The sequence below is a fragment of the Podarcis vaucheri genome (genome assembly GCF_965113315.1).
Source record: "Podarcis vaucheri genome assembly, chromosome: 16".
NCBI classification, from domain to species: Eukaryota; Metazoa; Chordata; class Lepidosauria; order Squamata; family Lacertidae; genus Podarcis; species Podarcis vaucheri.
In genome coordinates, this window is record NC_138754.1 from 4,844,176 (window position 1) to 4,863,943 (window position 19,768).

Genomic DNA, 19,768 nt, shown 5'->3' on the forward strand with positions numbered 1-19,768 from the left:
AGGTCAGGTTGGACGTGCTTACGAAGCAAGGGCAACAGACACCCAAATCAGAGGGGATTGGGTTGGGGAGACGCACAGGCGGTCTGGTCTCGCACTTCGATGGGAATTTGCAACAGTACCCCAACTTTAGAGCAGACGTAATGTGTGCACTGCAACTACTGCACAAAGACTTTAGAGATGAACAAGAGAAAGTGGGGTTCATCATGTCCCATTTGCATGGAGACGCAAAAGCATGGCTGCGCAATTTGTGGAGAGATAAGGATCCTGCGCTCCAAAATGCGGACGCCTTTATTAAAGCGATGGATGGCTGTTTTTTATCAAGCATTGACGTGGATCTTGCCCGAAAGGAGGTGCATGGACTAAGGCAAGGGAGGGCCAGCGTAAGGCAGTATCATGCCCGCTTTTTCGCTTTGGTCAGTGCCCTGGAATGGGACAGAGATTCGGCTCCTGTCAGAGACCTTTTTTGGGAGGGCTTGCACAACTCGGTTAAAGATGAGATTGCGAGGGGGGAGAGACCCCGGACCACGCAGGAGATCGTTCAGAGGGCGCTGGCGGTGGGGGTGCGGCTGGAAGAACGTCCGTGGAGCAGGGACGAAGGGCGCAGCGGGCGCGAACCAGCCAGGGGCTCCTCCTTCCTTCCCAGAGAAGCAGCGCGTGCGCAATCCACGCCTCCAACAGGGGGAGGGGTGGAACCGATGGAGGTTGGGAGTGCAAGGGCTCAGTCAGCAGCCAGAGCCCTAGCACCGGCAGCAGTGAAAGCGAAGCCTCCTAGAGGGAACAGGAAGTGTTATATCTGCGAGGATCCAGGGCATATGGCGAAAGAGTGTCCCCGGAGGCTCCACAAGCACACTGCAGCCTCAGCAATGGTGACTGCAGCAACGCAGCACGGAGAACCACAGCAGGGAAACGACGATGTCTGGCTGGAGGAAGAGGCACTGGGGCCCAGCCAGACGTGTCAGTGAAGCAGTCCCCAGAGATTTTACCGCCCATGGACCCCCTCCCGCCCAAGCCAGTAGTGAGGCTCACCGCATCGCTCCAGCTACCCAATGGAATCACCATGGACGTGCCAATCACCGTCGACTCGGGAAGCAATGCAGACTTCATAGGGCAGGACTTTGTCGACCGGCACGCTATACAGTTGCTGCCTGCCACGCTGCCCCTGCAGGTTGTCACGGTGGATGGCAGGGAGCTGTTAGGGGGGCAAGTGGTGAAGCAGACGCCACCTATGGTGCTGCGGCTTGGAAATCACAGGGAAATCATCAGCTTCAACGTCACTCAACTCTCGGACACGCCTATTGTATTGGGCATGAGTTGGCTGGACAAGCACAGCCCAACGCTGGCTTGGTACCAGAGGCAGCTGACCTTCGGCTCTTCCTTTTGTGCTGAACACTGCATCATGCCCCAGCAGGAAGGGGAGCAAGAGGAGTCACAGCTGCTGCTAGGCACGCTGCAAGCGGTTCCCCACAAGTACGCAGAATTTTTGGAGGTTTTCTGCGAGAAGGAGGCAGACAAGCTACCCCCCCACAGACCATATGACTGCAAGATTGACCTGCTGCCGGGGGCGGCGCTGCCCAAAGGGAAGCTGTATTCCATGTCTGAAGACGAACTGCAGGAACTCAAAGAGTTCATAGATCATAATTTGAAGCGCGGTTTCATCCGAGAGTCCCAGGCAGCGGGGGGCAGTCCTGTATTCTTTGTGAAGAAGCGAGACACGCCCCAAAAAAGACTCGTAGTGGACTACCGCATTTTGAACAGTGTCACCAAGCCATCGGACTTCCCCATGCCCCGAATCGACGACCTCCTCGCAAAAGTACGCAAGGGCAGCGTGTTCACCAAGTTGGACCTGCGAGGGGCGTACAACCTCATTCGCATGCGGGAAGGAGATGAGTGGAAGACAGCCATGTTCACGCCCCTGGGCACCTACGAATATAGAGTTATGCCTTTTGGATTGCAAAATGGCTCCCACGTTTTTCAAGCTTTCATGCATCACGTGTTGGCGGGGCTCCTCTACAAGACGTGCGTCTGTTTCTTGGATGACATCCTGATCTTTTCGGAATCGCAGCAGGAGCATGACAGACACGTCAGGGAAGTGCTGAGCAGGCTCCAGCAACATAGGCTTTACGCCAAGCTGGAGAAGTGCCAATTCGACGTGACGGAGGTGGATTTCCTGGGCTACAAGTTGTCTGACAAGGGGCTCGCCATGGACAGCGCCAAGGTTCGAGCGGTGTTGGATTGGAAAAGCCCACGCAACCGGAAGGAGGTCCAACGGTTTGTCGGCTTCGCGAACTTCTATCGCAAGTTCATCAAAGGCTTCGCTATGCAGACAGCGGCCATCACGGACACGCTCAGTTCCAAGAAAAAGAAGTTCATCTGGACAGCGCAGGCGGAGCAGTCCTTTCAGGCACTCAAGCGTCTTTTCGCGTCGGAGGAACAGCTGCTTCATGTCGACCCCAGCAGGCCGATGAGAGTTGAAACAGACGCCTCGGACAGGGCCGTCGGAGCAGTCCTGCTGCAGAAGGACCCGCAGGGGGTTTGGAGGCCCGGAGCGTTTTACTCCAGGAAGCTCAGCAAGTCCGAACAGAACTACACCATCTGGGACAGGGAGTTGCTGGCTATTCATGCAGCGTTCAAAGCATGGAGGCACTTCCTGATTGGAGCCAAGCACACGGTGCAGGTCTGCACGGACCACAAGAATCTGGAGCACTGGCGCACGGCACAGTTCCTGAACCAGAGGCAGATACGTTGGGCTGAGTTCTTTGCGAACTTCGACTTCCGAATAGAGTATGTCCCGGGGGACACCAACATCATGGCGGACGCGCTCTCCCGTAAGCCACAGTATCTGGAGGACGCCACGCCAGCGGCCGCCATGCACATCTTCGTGCCAACAGTGTGGGCGTGCGCGGCGGCGACAGTGGACCTGGAGGCGGTGCGACGAGCGTTGCAGAATGACTCCTTCGCGCAAGCAAAGATGGCAGAGATGCAAAGGGGCACGGCAGCGACCGACGGGTTCCAGCTGAGAGATGGATTGCTCATCCGCAAAGGGGCCATCTACGTGCCGGGAGACGAACTTCGCGCCAAGGTACTGCATCAGCTGCACGACGCGCCCACTGCCGGGCACTTTGGCAAGGAGAAGACGGTGGAATTAGTCGCCAGGGATTTCTGGTGGCCCGGAATGAGAGGGGAGGTCGCGGACTACGTGGCGAGGTGCGACACCTGCCAGAGGGCCAAACCAGTGCACAGACCGCCGGCCGGACTGTTGGAACCGCTGCAAACTCCGGTCGAGCCATGGGAGAGTCGCCCTGGACTTCGTCACGGATCTGCCCAGCTCGAGGGGCAAGACGGCCGTGCTGGTGGTGGTGGACTTGTTCTCCAAGATGGCACATTTCATCCCGTGTGCGAAGGTGGCCACGGCGGAACAAACCGCCAAACTGTTCATAGACCACGTGTTCAAGGTTCACGGTCTGCCACGGTCTATTCTGTCCGACCGAGGGCGGCAGTTCATCTCGAATTTCTGGCAGAAGCTGATGGGCTTCCTAAACGTCAAGATCAACCTGGCGTCGGCGAGACACCCGCAGACCAACGGGCAAGCGGAGCAGGTCAATGCCATCATGCAGCAGTACCTGAGATGCTATGCGAATCAACAGCCTGCGACGTGGGTGGATTACCTGCCGCTCGCCGAGTTCGCCTACAACAACACGAAGCACGTGTCCACGGGGGTCACGCCGTTCTTCGCCAACAACGGGAGGCACCCCAGAACCTTCCCGGGACTGGAAAGACTGGTGGAGGGGGAGCCGCAGACAGCAGATGCGTTCGCGTCGGAGTTGCAGGAGGTCCACGATCAGCTGCGGCGGCACCTGGAGCTGGCCAAACACGCATACAAGGTGCAGGCAGACAAACACAGAAGGGTTGGCGAAGAGATCCATGTGGGAGACTGGGTCTGGTTAGCAGCCCACGCAGTGCCGGCCAGGTCGTTGGCCAAGAAGAAACTAGGGCATAAGCAACTGGGGCCCTACCAAGTCGAAGAGCAGGTCAACCCGGTGGCCTTCAGGCTGGCGCTTCCGGAGGGTTCCAGAATGCATCCGGTGTTCCACAGATCGGTGCTCACTCCCTACAAGGCACCGCACAGGTTTCAGGAACCCGGAACGGCGCCGAGTCCGCTCCGAGAGGGAACCAGGCAACGGGGAGTGGCACAGGAGGTGCGCCTCAACGAAGTCACGGAGATTTTGGACTCCAGATGGGGGGAAGAGGGGGTAGAATACCTTCTCGCTAAGGAGGGCACCCCGGCCAGTGCCAACAGCTGGGTGCCGGGCTACGCTTTAGATGAACCTCTGCTCAAGGAAGAGTTTCATGCCCTCTTCCCCCATAGGCCAATGCCAGCGGACTTTTTCGACGACTGGCTTTTCACGCCCACGCTTTCAGCCAGCACGTTCCGGGGGTTCGACTCGGATGAGGAACCGACACGAGACGCCCGTTCCCCGGAGGGGTCGCCCTCGGGATCTGCTTCAGAACCCTCGTATTGGTGGGATGATCGACCAGAGGAGCAGTGGCGCAGGAAGTGGCTGGAGGGTCCAGGACGAGCAACGCCTCCAGAAGGAAGCGAGGGAGAGACGGACATGGACGTTTTCGGGGACGACCAGGGTCTCGAGCACGGCGGCACAGAGATGGAAGCAGAGGTGACCGTCGTCGACGAGAGCAGGGAGGAAGAACCGGAAGACTTCGGATGGAGGCCCGCCATGGGAAGCGAAGTGTACCCGACATTCGTCCCCTTGACACTGCAGCACCCAGTTCCCGCACCGGAAGGAGGGGAGGGGGGAAGAGGGGGCTTCGAGGGGGGGATGGATGTCAGGGGTTCAGGAGCAGAGGCGAGGGCAAGGGAGGAAACAGAGAGCGAGGGGGAGGAGGCAGAAGAAAGGATGAGTGATGACGACGACCCGAGATCTCCGAGTCTTTCCAGTGAATCAGAAGATTCACAAAAAGGAGCACCAGTGGCCAGGGCAAGGGGGGAGACTAGGGGGACACCCCAGGAAGAAAGAGCCAGAGGGGACTCAGAGGGGAGCAGTTGGAGATCGGGACCAACGTCACCGCCAGAGAGTAGGAAAGAGGAAGAGCGCCAGGGAGCAAGCGCTGGCAGCTCGCAACAGGAGGGAGGGCACGAGTCAGGAGTGGCCACACCTTCATCGGGGAGCGAAGTGACGGTTAGACGGAAAGTGGAAGGTTGGGCGCGCGCGCCAAGTTCAAATGCACAGGAAGGTGGCGCAGTAGGCAGCCCGGAAAGGGAGCCAGGTCCTAAAGCCCGGCGCAAGGAGACAGGAGAGTCAGGGGGGTCAGCGTCAGAAGAATCCCGGAAGGAAGAGACCCAGGGGGGCAGAGGGACCCAGAGGAGAACTGTCAGGCGGAAAAGGTGGAGCAGGGCTAGGATATTAAGTTGGTGCGCAAGGGGCGGAGACTCAGACGGAGCTTCGCCGATCTAAGCATAAGACGTAAGGTTGCACGCAGCAGCTTGAGAATGGAGACTGTAACTCAATAAAGACTTTTATTTAACGATCGCTGGCTAGCGTGATCCTCTGTGAGCTAGGATCTGGAAGTAACCCTGACAGCGGCTTAGCGCTATTAGCGGTTTAGCGGCTATTAAAGGCTTAGCGGCTATTAAAGGCTTAGCGGATTAGCGGCTAAAAGGCTATTAGCGGCTTAGCGGCTTAGTAAAAGGGGGGGGGGAGCGAAAAAAATCAGAACACTCGCAAGACGTTTTCGTCTTGAAAAGCAAGCCCATAGGGAAAATCGTCTTGCGAAGCAGCTCAAAAACGGAAAACCCTTTCGTCTAGTGGGTTTCCCGTCTTGCGAGGCATTCGTCTTTCGGGGCACCACTGCATGTCTTTGTATGTTCATAAAATCCAAATGGGAGCTTACTATAGTTCCAGAGAATCTTGACAAGGATTTCCGGAATAATGCCTTGTTTCGCCGTCTTGGGCTTTATCAGTTGTATGTGTTCATATGTTTTATATCAAGATAATGGGACTTATGAGATAGTGGTTTTGTGTTGATAATGCGCAAGAGAAGTATTTGATACCGTGATAAAAATACAGAAGAGAATTGTTTGTGTGAATGCACAGCCGGTTACGTTTTGTGTGTTTGTTCTCCGGTGCTTCAGACGGGGAGTCCTTCCCAGCTCAATCAGAGACAGAACCTGGAGCCTTCTGCATGCACCCTGGGTAATCTCCCACTGAGCTACAGCCCTGGCTCTAAGCAATAAAATTAAGATTCCAGTCCTCATGTTTCTGAATAAAGGGATGATTTAAATGGGGACCCAGGAAGGTGGCTTATACCAAGCTAGGCCATTGTTGCATCTAGCTCGGGGTTAGGCTGACTTTTCCCTATTTTCTCCAAGGAGCGTACTCCGTTCCCTTGCACCCCAGGTCAGCCCTCTAGCAGGAGAAATCATTTTCCTATTTTATATATTCGCTTCCTTCCACCCCACCCCCGAAAGGGAAGCAGGTGGGGTGTAACGAAACACCGCAACCACAAAACACACACAATTTAGAAAGGATAGATGTCCACTTGCAACCTTTTCTTATAATAGGGTTATAATAACTGACTTGGAGCATTTCCCTGGGGGTTTCCACTGAGCTACAGCTGTTCCTTAAAAATAAATCAAAGTCTGCAGCCTTTATGGTTCTGAAAGCAAGGCTTAATTTCATTAGGAACAGAAGGAACTGCCTTATACCACATCAGACCCTTGATCCATTATTGTTTACAGCAGGCACCCCCAAACTCGGCTCGCCAGATGTTTTTGGGACTACAATTCCCATCATCCCTGACCGCTGGTCCTGTTAGCTAGGGATGATGAGAGTTTTAGTCCTAAAACAGCTGGAGGGCCGAGTTTGGGGATGCCTGGTCTACAGTGATTGCCAGTGTCTTTCCAGGGTTTCAGGCACAGGAAATTCCTTTCCCTACCTGGAGAAACCACTCCAGCCCTTCTACATGCCAAGCAAGGGCTCTACTACTGAGCCATGTGTCCCTTTCACTTGAGAGAGGGAAGGCAGGGCCTCTCCAGCGGCTCAGCCAAGAGACCAGGGACTTCAGCTTCCAACTCTCTTTACATTCCAGCCAGTTGTTACAATAACTCCGTAACCTGAAGAACTACAGCTACATCTGCTGTTTCCCTCTCCTATTCCCTTTCCCTTTTCTGCCGCATCTTTTCAACAACACTTCCCACCATCGCCCTTCCAACTTACCTTTCCTCATCCAAATACATGTCGTAGAAGAAGCCATTTTCCGTGCTGGGTCCGTGGCACAGGTAGGCACCGTAGAACTGCTCGGCGGCACCTCCTAGAACGTGGGCACTGGAGTGCCAGAAAAGCTGGTAAAAGAGAAATTTGGGGAGAGGTCTAGTTAGGTACGCTGGAACCCCCAGGCTCCTTCCCAAGGCAGCAGCACTGCCCCCCTCCCCATTTGCAGAGGCAACCTGAGGACAATGGTCAAAACAAACCAAGGGAGACTATTATTAGAAGAACATCAAAAGAGGCTGGCTGCTAGATCAGGCCGTTAAGAAATGTTGTCTGTCTGCAGGCATGGACTTGGTCGAAAGCATGTGATGCAGCTTGGAAAAACTATCTGCTTGAAAAGTGCTACTAGACAATCTACAAGCCTGAAATCTGGGCTGCATCAATAGGAGTATAGCATCTAGATCAAGGGAAGTAATAATACCACTGTATTCTGCTCTGGTCAGACCTCACCTGGAGTACTGTGTCCAGTTCTGGGCACCACAGTTCAAGAAGGACACTGACAAACTGGAACGTGTCCAGAGGAGGGCAACCAAAATGGTCAAAGGCCTGGAAACGATGCCTTATGAGGAACGGCTAAGGGAGCTGGGCATGTTTAGCCTGGAGAAGAGGAGGTTAAGGGGTGATATGATAGCCATGTTCAAATATATAAAAGGATGTCACATAGAGGAGGGAGAAAGGTTGTTTTCTGCTGCTCCAGAGAAGCGGACACGGAGCAATGGATCCAAACTACAAGAAAGAAGATTCCACCTAAACATTAGGAAGAACTTCCTGACAGTAAGAGCTGTTTGACAGTGGAATTTGCTGCCAAGGAGTGTGGTGGAGTCTCCTACTTTGGAGGTCTTTAAACAGAGGCTTGACAACCATATGTCAGGAGTGCTCTGATGGTGTTTCCTGCTTGGCAGGGGGTTGGACTCGATGGCCCTTGTGGTCTCTTCCAACTCTATGATTCTAGGATTCTATGAATCTGCAATTTAGGCAAATAAGCTCTGTCTGGTGCTAAAGGACAGAAAATGGAAGAAACAGGCCGGGGTGCTCTTTTGTCAGACAGCTTTTAAATTAAACAAATTGGCGTTTTTCTTAAAGCTTCAAAAGTGAAACTGTTACGGAATTCTAATTCTAAAATGTCTGCTCGATAAACAAGTCCTTGCTTGGGGAGGGGGGGGGGGAAGGTGGCCAACCTAGCCCAGGATCCTGTCCTCGCAGTGGCCAACCAGATAGCCCAATGGGAAGCTTGCAAGGAGGACCTGAATGCAACATCAATCCTCTCACCGCTTGTGAGTCTCAGCAACTGGTATTGTTCAGAGGCATTTGCTGTCTCTGACGGTAGAGGAAGAACAGTCCTAGACGCTGCTAGTCACTGACAGTCTCCTCTGCCTCCTCCCTGAATCAGCCTGACTCTCTTTTAAATCTAAGTTGTTGGCCGTCATTATGTCTCATGGGAACGAATCCCAGAGTTTATCTGTGCTCTCTGTGAGGAAGTCCTTCCTCTTCTGGACTCACAGCTGTCCATGGAGGCTAGCTCCACCTGGTATGCAAGCTGAGACCCTACCTGCCCGCAGACTGTCTCGCCAGAGTGGTGCATGCTCTAGTTATCTCTCACTTGGACTACTACATGGGACTACCTTTGAAGGTGACCCAGAAACGACAACTAATCCAGAATGCGGCAGCTAGACTGGTGACTGGGAGCGGCCACAGAGACCACATAACACCGGTCTTGAAAGACCTACACTGGCTCCCAGTATGTTTCCGAGCACAATTCAAAGTGCTGGTGCTGACCTTTAAAGACCTAAATGGGCTTGGTCCAGTAGACCTGAAGGAGCGTCTCCACCCCCATTGTTCTGCCCAGACACTGCGGTCCAGTGCCGAGGGCCTTCTGACTGTTCCCTCATTGCGATAAGTCAAGTTACAGGGAAGCAGGCAGAGGGCCTTCTCGGTGGTGGCACCCGCCCTGTGGAATGCCCTCCCACCAGATGTCAAAGAGAAAAACAACTACCAGACTTTTAGAAGACATCTGAAGGCAGCCCTGTTTAGGGAAGCTTTCAATGTTTAATAGGTTATTGTATTTTAATATTCTGTTGGAAGCCGCTCAGAGTGCCTGGGGAAACCCAGCCAGATGGGCGGGGTATAAATAATAAATTATTATTATTATTATCTTCTCTGTTCCAAATCTTCCAGCCATCATGGCAAGGAGATAGGAAGAAGCCCAATATAATTCCGAAAGGGTGACACCCCAGGAGCCTGAGGAAGGAGGGCTGGAGGTTGAGGTCTTTCTGCCTTCGTCTACAGAGCAACGTCACCAGACTGGACTTTCCTGGCAAGAATGACCACACCACCCAGACGGAGAAGGCCGCCCACCCGGACATTCCTCCTGAAAGCATCCTCTCCTGGAACACTGGCAACGAGACACAGCTTGGGTTCAAGCTACCAGGCAGCCTGCCTCTACAAGCTCCTGAAGCTCACAAGCTAAGGTTTGATGCAGGCAACCAGCCCCATTTAGCTCATAGCTGTTCACATGCCTATTACTTCCTGTAGTGCAGGGTCTGAGGAATCCATTTCTTGGCCAGGGAGGGCAGCTCTTTCTCTTCTCCCCCCCCCCGCGCCCCCCACAAAGAAATGCTGACCCATCTGCTAAAGTTAACCAATAGCGGTGGGAGGGGAGAGGTCTGTTTCACCAGCGCCTTCCTCATAGGAAAGGATTCTCTGCTTCTCTTTAGGAGTGCGGTAGATATTTTTATTTATTTTCAAAAACAGTATTAATATAAATTTACCGAATTGATGTGAACACTCTGCTTATCAGCTGATGAGCAGAGGGTTCAATCCTGCTGCTTGGGCCACACACCATTTCCCTGTGGAGGAGCTGGTAGGCACCCCCAATGAGGAATCAGGGTGTCTGGCAGTGCCAAACCTTGATTTCAGCCCCCAGAAGTTCTGGTATCTGGAAGGGGAGTGAGGCCCTTTTCTGTACTTGCTTGCTAAACTCCAATCAAGATTTAGCAGCTTCCTTCCCTCTCTTCTGCACAAGCAAAACTCCTCTGGGTACTCACCGCCTGCCCATCCTGAGATTCGAAATCCACAAACTCCAAGCTGGCGTCGCCCTCCAGCGGGCGATCTAGGTCATGTAGGCTCCCATTCACCCGTGCCACCACAGCACCCTGGGCCAGACTCTGGCTGCAAGAGCAGTGGTAGGTTAGGACACATCTGACTGGCAACTGCCTCGCAACCACGAGGAGAAACAGACCAGATATTTATTTTTGTTTATTTTAGGTACTTCTGCGCTGCTTGATATTAAGAATCTCTAAGCGGTGCAGAAACATATTATTATTTTTAAGGTGTGAAGATTGTCTCCAAAAGGCAGAAGCTGGAAGCTGCCTTGTAGCGAGTCAGACTATCTGTCCACCTAGTTCAGTACTGCTCACACTGGCTGGCAGAGGTTGTCTAGAATCCCACAGAGGGGCTCTTTTCCCAGCCTGGCCTGGATATGCCACTGGGAACAGAAACTGGACCTGTCTGCTTGCAAAGCAGTTGCTCTCTCCCTGAGCTACAGCCCTTCCAGTGAATCACAAGGTTTCAGATTCTGAGTTAAAGAAGAGCTTGCTAAGCCTTAAGAAGGCCAAAGGTGTTGAACCTCCAGATGCTGTTGAACTACAACTTCCATCAACTCAGGGGCATCTCAAAAAACTTCCAATATTACTCATTTCCTAGGGATATGTTTTTACAAGTGAAGGACAGGATCTCAAATTTTTGAGTCGCACGTCTCTGTTCATATCTCAAGAGCGGCCAACCTTTGCCCAAAACAGTTTGCTTTTTTAAAAAAAAAGTGTTCAAGAGGAAGCACATTTGAAGAAAGCACATAGTGAACATCTAACACACGCACCTGATCTGCAGCGCCACTTGATACGGCGTGGTCATCCAGGCCTCCCCGTTTATTTCACTGCCGCCTGGTAGGGAAATCCGGATCGGCCGGCTGTTTTTGTGGCTTCGCTCGGCGCATCGTTCAGCCGCAGCAGCTTTTAGCTTCTCATAAAACGCCAGGCGCTCAGAGATGTGGGAAGGAAGAGCACCCGCCTACAGGAGAAGACATACGGCAGAGTCAATCGCCATTAATTCTGTCCTTACCTTAGGGAAATGGCCACTTTCAAAATGCAGAATGACTGACAAGACCCCCGTTAAAACAGAAGATGGCCAGCAAATCTAGTAATGTTATTATTTGTTACAGGACTGAAAAAAAACTACAGCCAGGTACTGCAACCAACATAGTTCCGTTGAGGGGAAAGTGAAGAAGAGTTACATGGTTTGCGGGGGAATGGTACCGTTTGCAGAGAACGATGGAAAGGGGTAAGCAACTGCCTTGGAGCAGTTTTCTCCCCAAAACTGGTAGCAGATAAACCTGGAGGCAGCAGGCTCCCTTTTATACCAGTTAGGAGTGTCAGTGTGACAAACTGCCAACCCAAAGAGAAACTGATATAGAGACCCCTGCCCTGTCTCTCCAAGAACAGGTTTCACGTGGCGCACCCAGAATGGCAATTCAGCGCTCAGTCAGACACTTGAGGGCAAACATCAGATGCTCCCAAGATAGAGGAAAAATAAAGAGCACCTACTGACAGGAGCTTACCTCCAAAGGATGCACAACTTGTACAGAGATGCTACAGGAGTGCATTTGGCACCTAGTCGTTTCATTTAGCAAGCCCCAGTTGGGTGTGTTGCAAATGTATGGGAGCACCATCATAAAGCAATAACCTCTAAGGTTTGGGGTGGGGAGACGGGATGATCAGCTCCAAAGGTTGTCAAGGGAAGAAAGTACTGTTTTATCTGGAGCGACGCTGGACACCAGGGATTGCCCAGCAACCATGCTTCTTCATTCCCAGCAGTGTGGGGGAAATGCCACAGTTGCACTCTGTGCATGTTCAGAGATGCTCCATTATGTTGTATCGCTTTGCAACGTGTTTTCTCTACGCAGCACTGCCCTGATAGCAACGGCCAAGTTCAGGCCAGACGGTCTCGCCTTGGTCATTCACATAAATCTGAAAGTGCCGGTGCTTTGAAGGACCTGCTACAACAGGCAAAAATCTGGCTCTACTCCTGGGGCGAATGGAAGGCCTCACCCGTTGAAAGCCTGCCTGCTGGACAGAAAAACAGCAGCAGCAGCAGCAGCACAGGAGCTTTCAAGACGAGAGGCTGCAGCTTTAGAAATTATGGGGCGGCGAGAAAAGTAGGACTGGAGACTGGGGAAAGGAAAGATTCGAAAAATAAATACATTTAAATTAGAAGGCTATCAACAGACCCTGTACAGCCTGCAGAGATGGCTCTTCCCAGCCCAGATCTTCCTCCAAGGCCAAAGGACCTTCATCTTTTAGAAAACCCGTGTCAAGTCCTCAGTTCCCACGTGGGAAACTGCCGGGGTCCCTCAGGCCGGTTGCACCCTCTGCAAAAGCCGCCCCAGCATCCCTCTCCGCCTTGCAAACTGCGAACCGGGAGCAGCCGCCTGCGTGGGACTCTGCGCGCGCTGATTGGCCGCCTCTGCGAAGAGGAAGAGAACGCGGATTGGTAGTCTAGCTGGCCAATAGGTGTCCTCCCCCTGGAAGGAGTTTCCTTCCCCCTCCCCTCCTGAAACAAGGACTCGAGGATGTGAAGTTCCGCCCACCTTTCCTCCCCCGCCCGGATCAACGCGACAAGCAAGGCGGGGGAATGAAATGCTGCAGCCACCGAGTCTCCTGCGAATTAAGGAGGGCTTCTTGGGTCGCAGGCTGGCACGCGAGGTTGCCAGAAACTGATATGCAAGCCTTTGTGTAAGGGTGCAAAGGGGGGAAAAGGCTCCCCTCACTGCATGTAGGTGAGAAGCACGCTTTAACCGTGTTGAGCGGGGTCTGTCAAGCTGCACAGCTGCAGCGGCCAGTTGGAAAGTTGGCAACCCAGCAGGCACGGCAGGGAACGCTTAGGGCAAAACACAGCCGAGCTGCAAAGGAATTTTGTGGCCATACACTGAAGAGAACTGCATGTTGCAATTAAAACCAAAACATAACCAATTTCTGCGTAACAGGCATAAAGCATGCAGCTTTCAGCCTGATAGGTAGAGTTCTGGAAAAGATGCATTGGTTGGATTTCCACGTCCCCTACAGTACTCAAAGGTCTTTTTAAAAATGCCTTTATTTATTTAAAACATATGTAGCATAATCAGTGTTCTAAATAAAGTAATTTTTCCCTATGTCTCATTTAAGTACTGTAGGAGGTGGAACTTCAACAGGTGCAGCTTCTAACACTGCCTATCCATCATAGGGAAAGGGGCAAGCTTTGAATTGTGCCCAACTGAATTCTACTCAGAGTAGACACGTTGAAAACAATGGACCTAAATCATGTCCATTTGTTTCAGTGGGTTTACTCAAGAGTATGACTAACACTACATACAAACCCTTTGCCTGTTAGGCTGCTGATTCAAGGGCCCAGGGGTTCCTGTCACGAAAAAGGTCATGACCCCATATGCCCCTAGCAGCTCCATAAAATCCTATAAACCAGATTATCAGTGTGCACACACAAAAGGCAGAAAAGGCTTATTTAAGCATTAAAATCACATGTTGGAAAGTAAACATCCAAATATGAATTGGATCCCAATGTCTTTTCAATGAGCAATTCATAGAATGGGCAGGATCTGGGCAAGGATACCCTCTTAAAACTCGACTAATTTTTCCCCAGTAGGAGAGTTAAGTGCATATCACTGAATCCCTTCTACTGGAATCAATGTGGTATAAAAGTGCCAGGGCTGGCCCAAGACATTTTGGCACCCAAGACGAACCACAAGATGGTGTTCCTCTCCTACCTGAAATGTAAAGTTCTACGTTGCAATCTGCTGCCACTGTGAATCCAGCCACCTGCAGTGGTCGCCTCATCTTCCTTTGAGGGCGTGCTGGCCCTGACAAGTGCTCATGAGAGCCAGACAGCTCCCAATATATTTCGCCCACCCCCTGAAATTGATGTCAAAACCCTAACCCTCCCCTTTCCCTCCTAACACCGAAAAGGACCGTATTTCGCCCTCTGGGTTTTTCATATTTTTAATCGGCAAATCCAAGACGCTCATACCAGATTAAATTTTTTCCTGAGAGTGATGGCAAAGTGGCTCTTTACTCTGAAGTTGCTACTGGTGTCTGTTCTATCCAAAGAATGCCTTATTATTATTCACACGCACAACTGAAAAACCCAAACTGTGTCCTACCTTTTAAGACTTGTTCCATGGATTACTGCCTCGCTCACACACACAAAAAAACCTCTCAAGCATGGCCTAGCTTTTAAGGCTTATTCTGAGGATGATGGAAATGTTTGTGAATTACAAACAACTTGGTCCTACCTACATTTATTTGCATATCCCAATTTGGCTTACTCTTGGTTATAGGACTGTAGTTGCATGGATTGGGCCCCAAATGTAAATACAGATAAGCTCAGCAGAACTCACTCCTAACTCTGGAGGTAAAATAACTACTTAAGTAAACAGCATGCTAGGAAAAGATAACCAGGTTGTTACCTTGGCAAAATAATCAGATGTGCAGAGATGATAAATTTAAAAACCCAAACCCAAAAACAAGGCACAGACACAGAAGTAATAAATAGCAAGCCAGTCTTGTAGGAAGCCTTTAAAATGAGTTGATTCAGATTTACAAAGAACAAGAATTTAGGAGGTCTAATCTGAGAGTGCCCACATGAGCTATATGCCCAGGCTCATGTGGTGCCCTTGCAAGGAAATTTTTATGAGGCTGGTGCCCAATTCAGGTGGGAGAGGAGTGGGCAGTCTCACCCCACCCCCTGGCAACACACATGTATATAATGTATACCACAGGTGCTGGATTTGCGTGATCTATGCCTCTTCAAAAAGAGAAGGCAATTTGTACACATCGACATAGCTGTCAAAGTTTCCCTTTTTTTAAGGGAAATTCCTTTATTCTGCATAGGATTCTTCGCAAGGAAAGGGAAAAGTTGACAGCTATGCACATTGAGTATTGGTACAATTGGGCCCCCAAATCATCTGCAATGTCGGCATGATTTGACAGACCACTGTGAGGTTTGATGCCCCAGCTCAGGTCTGACCGGTGAATGGAACAAGGACTGGTTCTCTATGGGGGCACTAAGCACACCTGCCAAAGGAGAGAAGTCCAGAGTTTCTAGGCAAGGGTGCTGTAGGTATCAGAACATAAGGAAGGAAGAAGGGCCCACTGGATCAGGCCAATAGGCCATTGAGTCCGGCATCCTGTTCTCACAGTGGCCAAGATGCCCTTCATGGGAAACTCGCAAGCAGGATCTCAACACAAGAGCCTTCTGCCTGCTCTTGTGGTTTCCAGCAACTGGGATTCAGACCCATTGCTGCCTCCAACTGAGGGGCAGAGCATAGCTATCACGGCTAGCAGCCATCAGAAGTCCTCTCACCCATTGATTTATCTAATCCTCTTTTAAAGCCATCTAGGCTGGTAACCCATCACTGCCTCCTCTGGGAGCAAGTTCCATAGTTTCACTAAACACTGCATGGAGTTTATTTTCTTTGCCCTGAACCTTCCAATATTCAGCTTCGCTGCATATCCAGCGCCCAGACGTGTGCTCCTACGGCAAAGACGCTCAGCACATGAACACAGGTCACGCTTGCACTCCATGCTCCCAGCAACGTCACTCTCACAAGCACAACTCAAGCCTGATTCCACTCAGCTAACGTTTTCACCACACCAATAGATTTGGCTATTTCAGCATCGGGTGACGCTTTTGTCTGTGCAACTTTACTCTTAGATCTTCCTGTCCTAGCCCTTTTGGCACAGTTGCCGCCTTTGGTTCCCTCTTACTCCCCAGGGTCTTCATTGGACCAGGCCTTCTATCGCCCTAGGATTCAGAGCACCTCAAGCCAATGGCTTGAGTAGAAACAATTCAGCCAATAGCAGCAAGACGCACTTGTGTGACAGGGAGCAAGCAAGCCAATTGGAGCCATAGGTTTGTGCTGCCATTGCACAACAGCTGCCTCCCCGGAGGATATTTTTCGTCGCATGCTGCAAATACATGCTATAATCTTCTCTGCCCTCAGGGCTTTCCCTGTGAACAAAGATGTTCTTAGAATCATAGAAATGTAGAGCTGCAAGAGACACAGAGGATCATCTAGCTTTGAAAATGTTCACCCCGTGAAGTTGCTTTAGCTGGTTGGTTTAAAAAGCGCCCCCCGAGTCTTTTGAGCCAAATTATGAACCATTGGATGTTTCTGGCCATCAGGTCACCCCAAAAGAACAAGAGTCAATTCAGGCAAAGGAACAGAAGCCAGGCCTGAAGACCACACAGAGCTGCTCCTCCTTTCCCCTTCTGCTTGTGGGAACCACCAGTGCCTCAAGGCCTCCGATGCGCACGGTCCTCTATTTCACGCTTCCCCAATCTGGTGCTCTAAAGCTGGTTTTGGACTTCAGCGCTTCATCAGCCATGTGTCGCCACTTTAGGCGAAAACAGCGCTGCTACTTGCACTTGAACTTAGCGATACTGCTGACAGCAGCAGCACCTTAAATGCAGGAACCTTAAAACCCAAGGGTCCACGGCTTCTTCAGCTCCCTGCCAGCCTTTCGGAGGAAATCTTAAGAGTAGCTTGCTGAATCTTGTGCTTGAATAGTCCTATGGGCATCTTCTCAGAAGCCATTAAGTTCAAGGCGGTTCACCCCCAGGTAAGCGTGCAGTGGGTTACAGATCTGGTAATTTTAACCCTGTTCATGGCTCTTTTGGGTAAGATTTCTTAAGGACCTAAGAAGCTGCCTTATACAAAGCAGCTCGCCACCGATTCGCATAACCCAGATCTGCCTATGCTGACTGGCAGAAGCTCCTGGGTGTTTTAAAGCAAGGGGATTCCCAAGCTTTACTGGGAGAGGTCCAGGAATGAACTGGGAACCTTCCACACGCAAAGGGAGTCCTCTCCCAGTGACAGAGCCCTTAGGAAGAAAAATAAAGAGGAATGGCGAGCTGCTTTAAGCTGTAACAAAGCAGATTTTAAATACTGGATTGGTTGGCAACCAATGCAGACAGGTGACACAGTTTCTAGAGTGAAGAGATTACATTTACATCAGGGTAAGACCCTGGCCAAGCTTAGTAGTTATAGGCAGGTTTGGAAAGCTTTGTGGTGGCTCTTTGGTGTCTTGGGTGCTCAACCCTTGGGAGCAGGGAGCCAGCCCAGTGAAGAAACTCGGCCTCATCTGTTTCAAGACTAATATACTTTCCCCTCACATAATCATCTTTTTCCAGTGGGGATTTATGGCCCTCTGCGGGTTCGCCGTTGCCATTGTTACTCGCCAGCCCTCCACACAAACTTCTAAGCCAGATTTCTATGCAGCCTTCTGATTTCACGGGCACAAACAATACAGATGGGTCCCCCCCCCCCAATCAATTGGGGTCGCTATCAGGCATACTCTAGTTATGCCTGCTCCAGGAGTTGGCACGGTTATACATACTTAGGTACGGACTTGTGGAAGATCCCATAAAAACAAGACCAGCAGCATGAGCATGCAACAGGAATGTAGAGCCAGTGGGCTTCCACTCTGCAAAGCTCAGCCTCCCCCCCCCCATGAAAACACTTCCTAGATGCAGCCACTGACAAAAGGGTGCCTCCTGGCTGCAGAAATACTGTTCAGTCAACCAAAAACCCAAGCAAAACCAGTTACTAGAGACTCCTTAGCTGTCCCCCACCCCTGGATTATTATTATTATTATTATTATTATTATTATTATTATTATTATTTGCAATGGTAGTCTCCTCCACGATGATCAGACATTTCTGCGTTCTTCCCTTGGATGCATATGGCCTGGTAGTATTTTGACCACCACCAATCACAAGAGCGGGTGCACTGGTGGGAAAGCTTTGCACCCTGAAACTAGTATACTCTGATTTAAGAAACCCCAGCCTGTCACTGCTCAACTGGTTGACTGACTTGCTGTCCCCGCTCTACCCAGGTGAGAAAGGTGATCCAACTTCTGCAACCAGAGGGGCTTAATGTTTGAGCTGCCACCACAGCAGACTTGAGCAACGAGAACCCTGGTCTGGTAAGGCCACAATCCTCTGCAAACCAGCGCAAGACGGGAGGTTCGCTTCCGAAGCAGCAGCGTTTGGATGGGTGTTTAGGAGCGAGTCTAGCAGTAGCAGGCACTGCACAAACCAGCTTAAGCAAGTCTACTGAGACAGAGAACAAACAGCGGGCTTTTAAAGGTTTTGGCTTTGCCAGGGTGGTGGCATGAGCTAAACACCCCCCTCCAAAAACCCCACACAATTTACCAATTGTGATGCTTTTAATGAATCATGGAGGATAAAGCGATCCATGGCTACCAGCTCCGATTTGCCTTAACTACCTCCCTACATGTGGACTTCCTATAATAGGCATCCGCTTGGCTGCTATGAGACCAGGATTTTGGACCACACAGGCTCCCTTTGGGCAGATCCAGCACCCACAATTCTTAACTCTTGTTTCAGGCCTTTACAAAACTTTACATGTGCTGTGACAGTAGCGAAGTACCTGCTCAGAATGACTTTATCTGGTAGATTAAATGGGAAGCGCTGTTAAAACTTCTCCCTCCAACACACACACACAAAATAGGCACACAGTTCCCTTGGAAGGGACCTCACGAGTTATCTAGTTCAACCCCCTGCAATACAGGAATCACAGCTAGAGAGTCCCCGACGTATCAGTAAAGCACTGGTGAACTGAGCTGCTGCTACTGCCTGAGATTGCGAGTGCAAGCAGGCGCACGCAAACACATTTTCTAAAGGCCACCTTCTCCTTTGTACCACAAGTAGTGAAAATAAAACTCTCCTGTCATTAGGGTAGGGGGGTCATATCGTAAGGCAGCAGTGTCTTTTAAGCTCAACTGGAGGCACGCAGACCCCTTCCCATGCCGTAAGTACATTCCTTTATGAAAATATAGTCAAGTTTGTGCTGCAGCCCAGGTCGGGAGCCAGAAGTGCCAGACCTTGCTGTGTTTTAGAAGGCTTGTTTGTTCCAGCAAGACTGCGCCTTCTGAAGACGGTAAATGTGGGTTCTCGTGCCCTCTACCCCAAACAGATGTTTAAAGTTATTTTAAGAACTACCCGTCTACCCAATACTTAGCCTCAAAACAGTGATTATTATTATTATTATTTTTAAAAGAGCTTTTAACATTTTATAACCAAGAGGGAAAAGGGGGTAGGGGTTGGACACAGAGGCAAAATGAGCTTTGCCCAACAATGGAAACAAAGATTTGACAAAAAAGCAAAACACCCATTCGATTTCTTTCAGAATTATCTGCAGGCCAGGAATGGTCAAGATGCACAAACCCCATTTCCCCCCGCAAAAGTGAAATAAAAGGTATCACAAGCTGCCTAGGGGCCCAATCCACAGGGCAGAGAGCTGGGTCCCTTTTCTCCTAGAAATGGAGGCCACAACAAGTCAAGAACACTTTATTAGTATACAATACAAAAATAAGGAAGGAGGGAGAGAGGGCAGGCAGGGGAGAGAGAGAACCTCA

The 19,768-nt window shown here is 50.9% G+C and overlaps 1 protein-coding gene across 3 annotated transcripts in view; it reads right to left on the reverse strand.

The window, feature by feature from the left end:
- Positions 1 to 17,335, reverse strand: part of TARS2 (threonyl-tRNA synthetase 2, mitochondrial) — a 37,908-nt gene extending 20,573 nt beyond the window's left edge. Inside the window, exons 1-4 of one of the 3 annotated variants that reach the window (XR_014214252.1) lie at positions 12,565 to 17,335; positions 11,158 to 11,348; positions 10,328 to 10,451; positions 7,233 to 7,357 (exon numbers count right to left, since the gene is read on the reverse strand). Coding sequence is in view for 2 of the 3 variants with exons in the window: in XM_082202177.1 (XP_082058303.1) it covers positions 7,233 to 7,357; positions 10,328 to 10,451; positions 11,158 to 11,348; positions 12,565 to 12,630 (506 nt within the window). In the remaining variant the exon portion in view is untranslated. Of the gene's footprint in view, positions 1 to 7,232; positions 7,358 to 10,327; positions 10,452 to 11,153; positions 11,349 to 12,564 lie in introns of all 3 variants that reach the window. The other 2 variants (XM_082202177.1, XM_082202176.1) reach the window with 2 other exon arrangements.
- Positions 17,336 to 19,768: the final 2,433 nt, after the last annotated feature.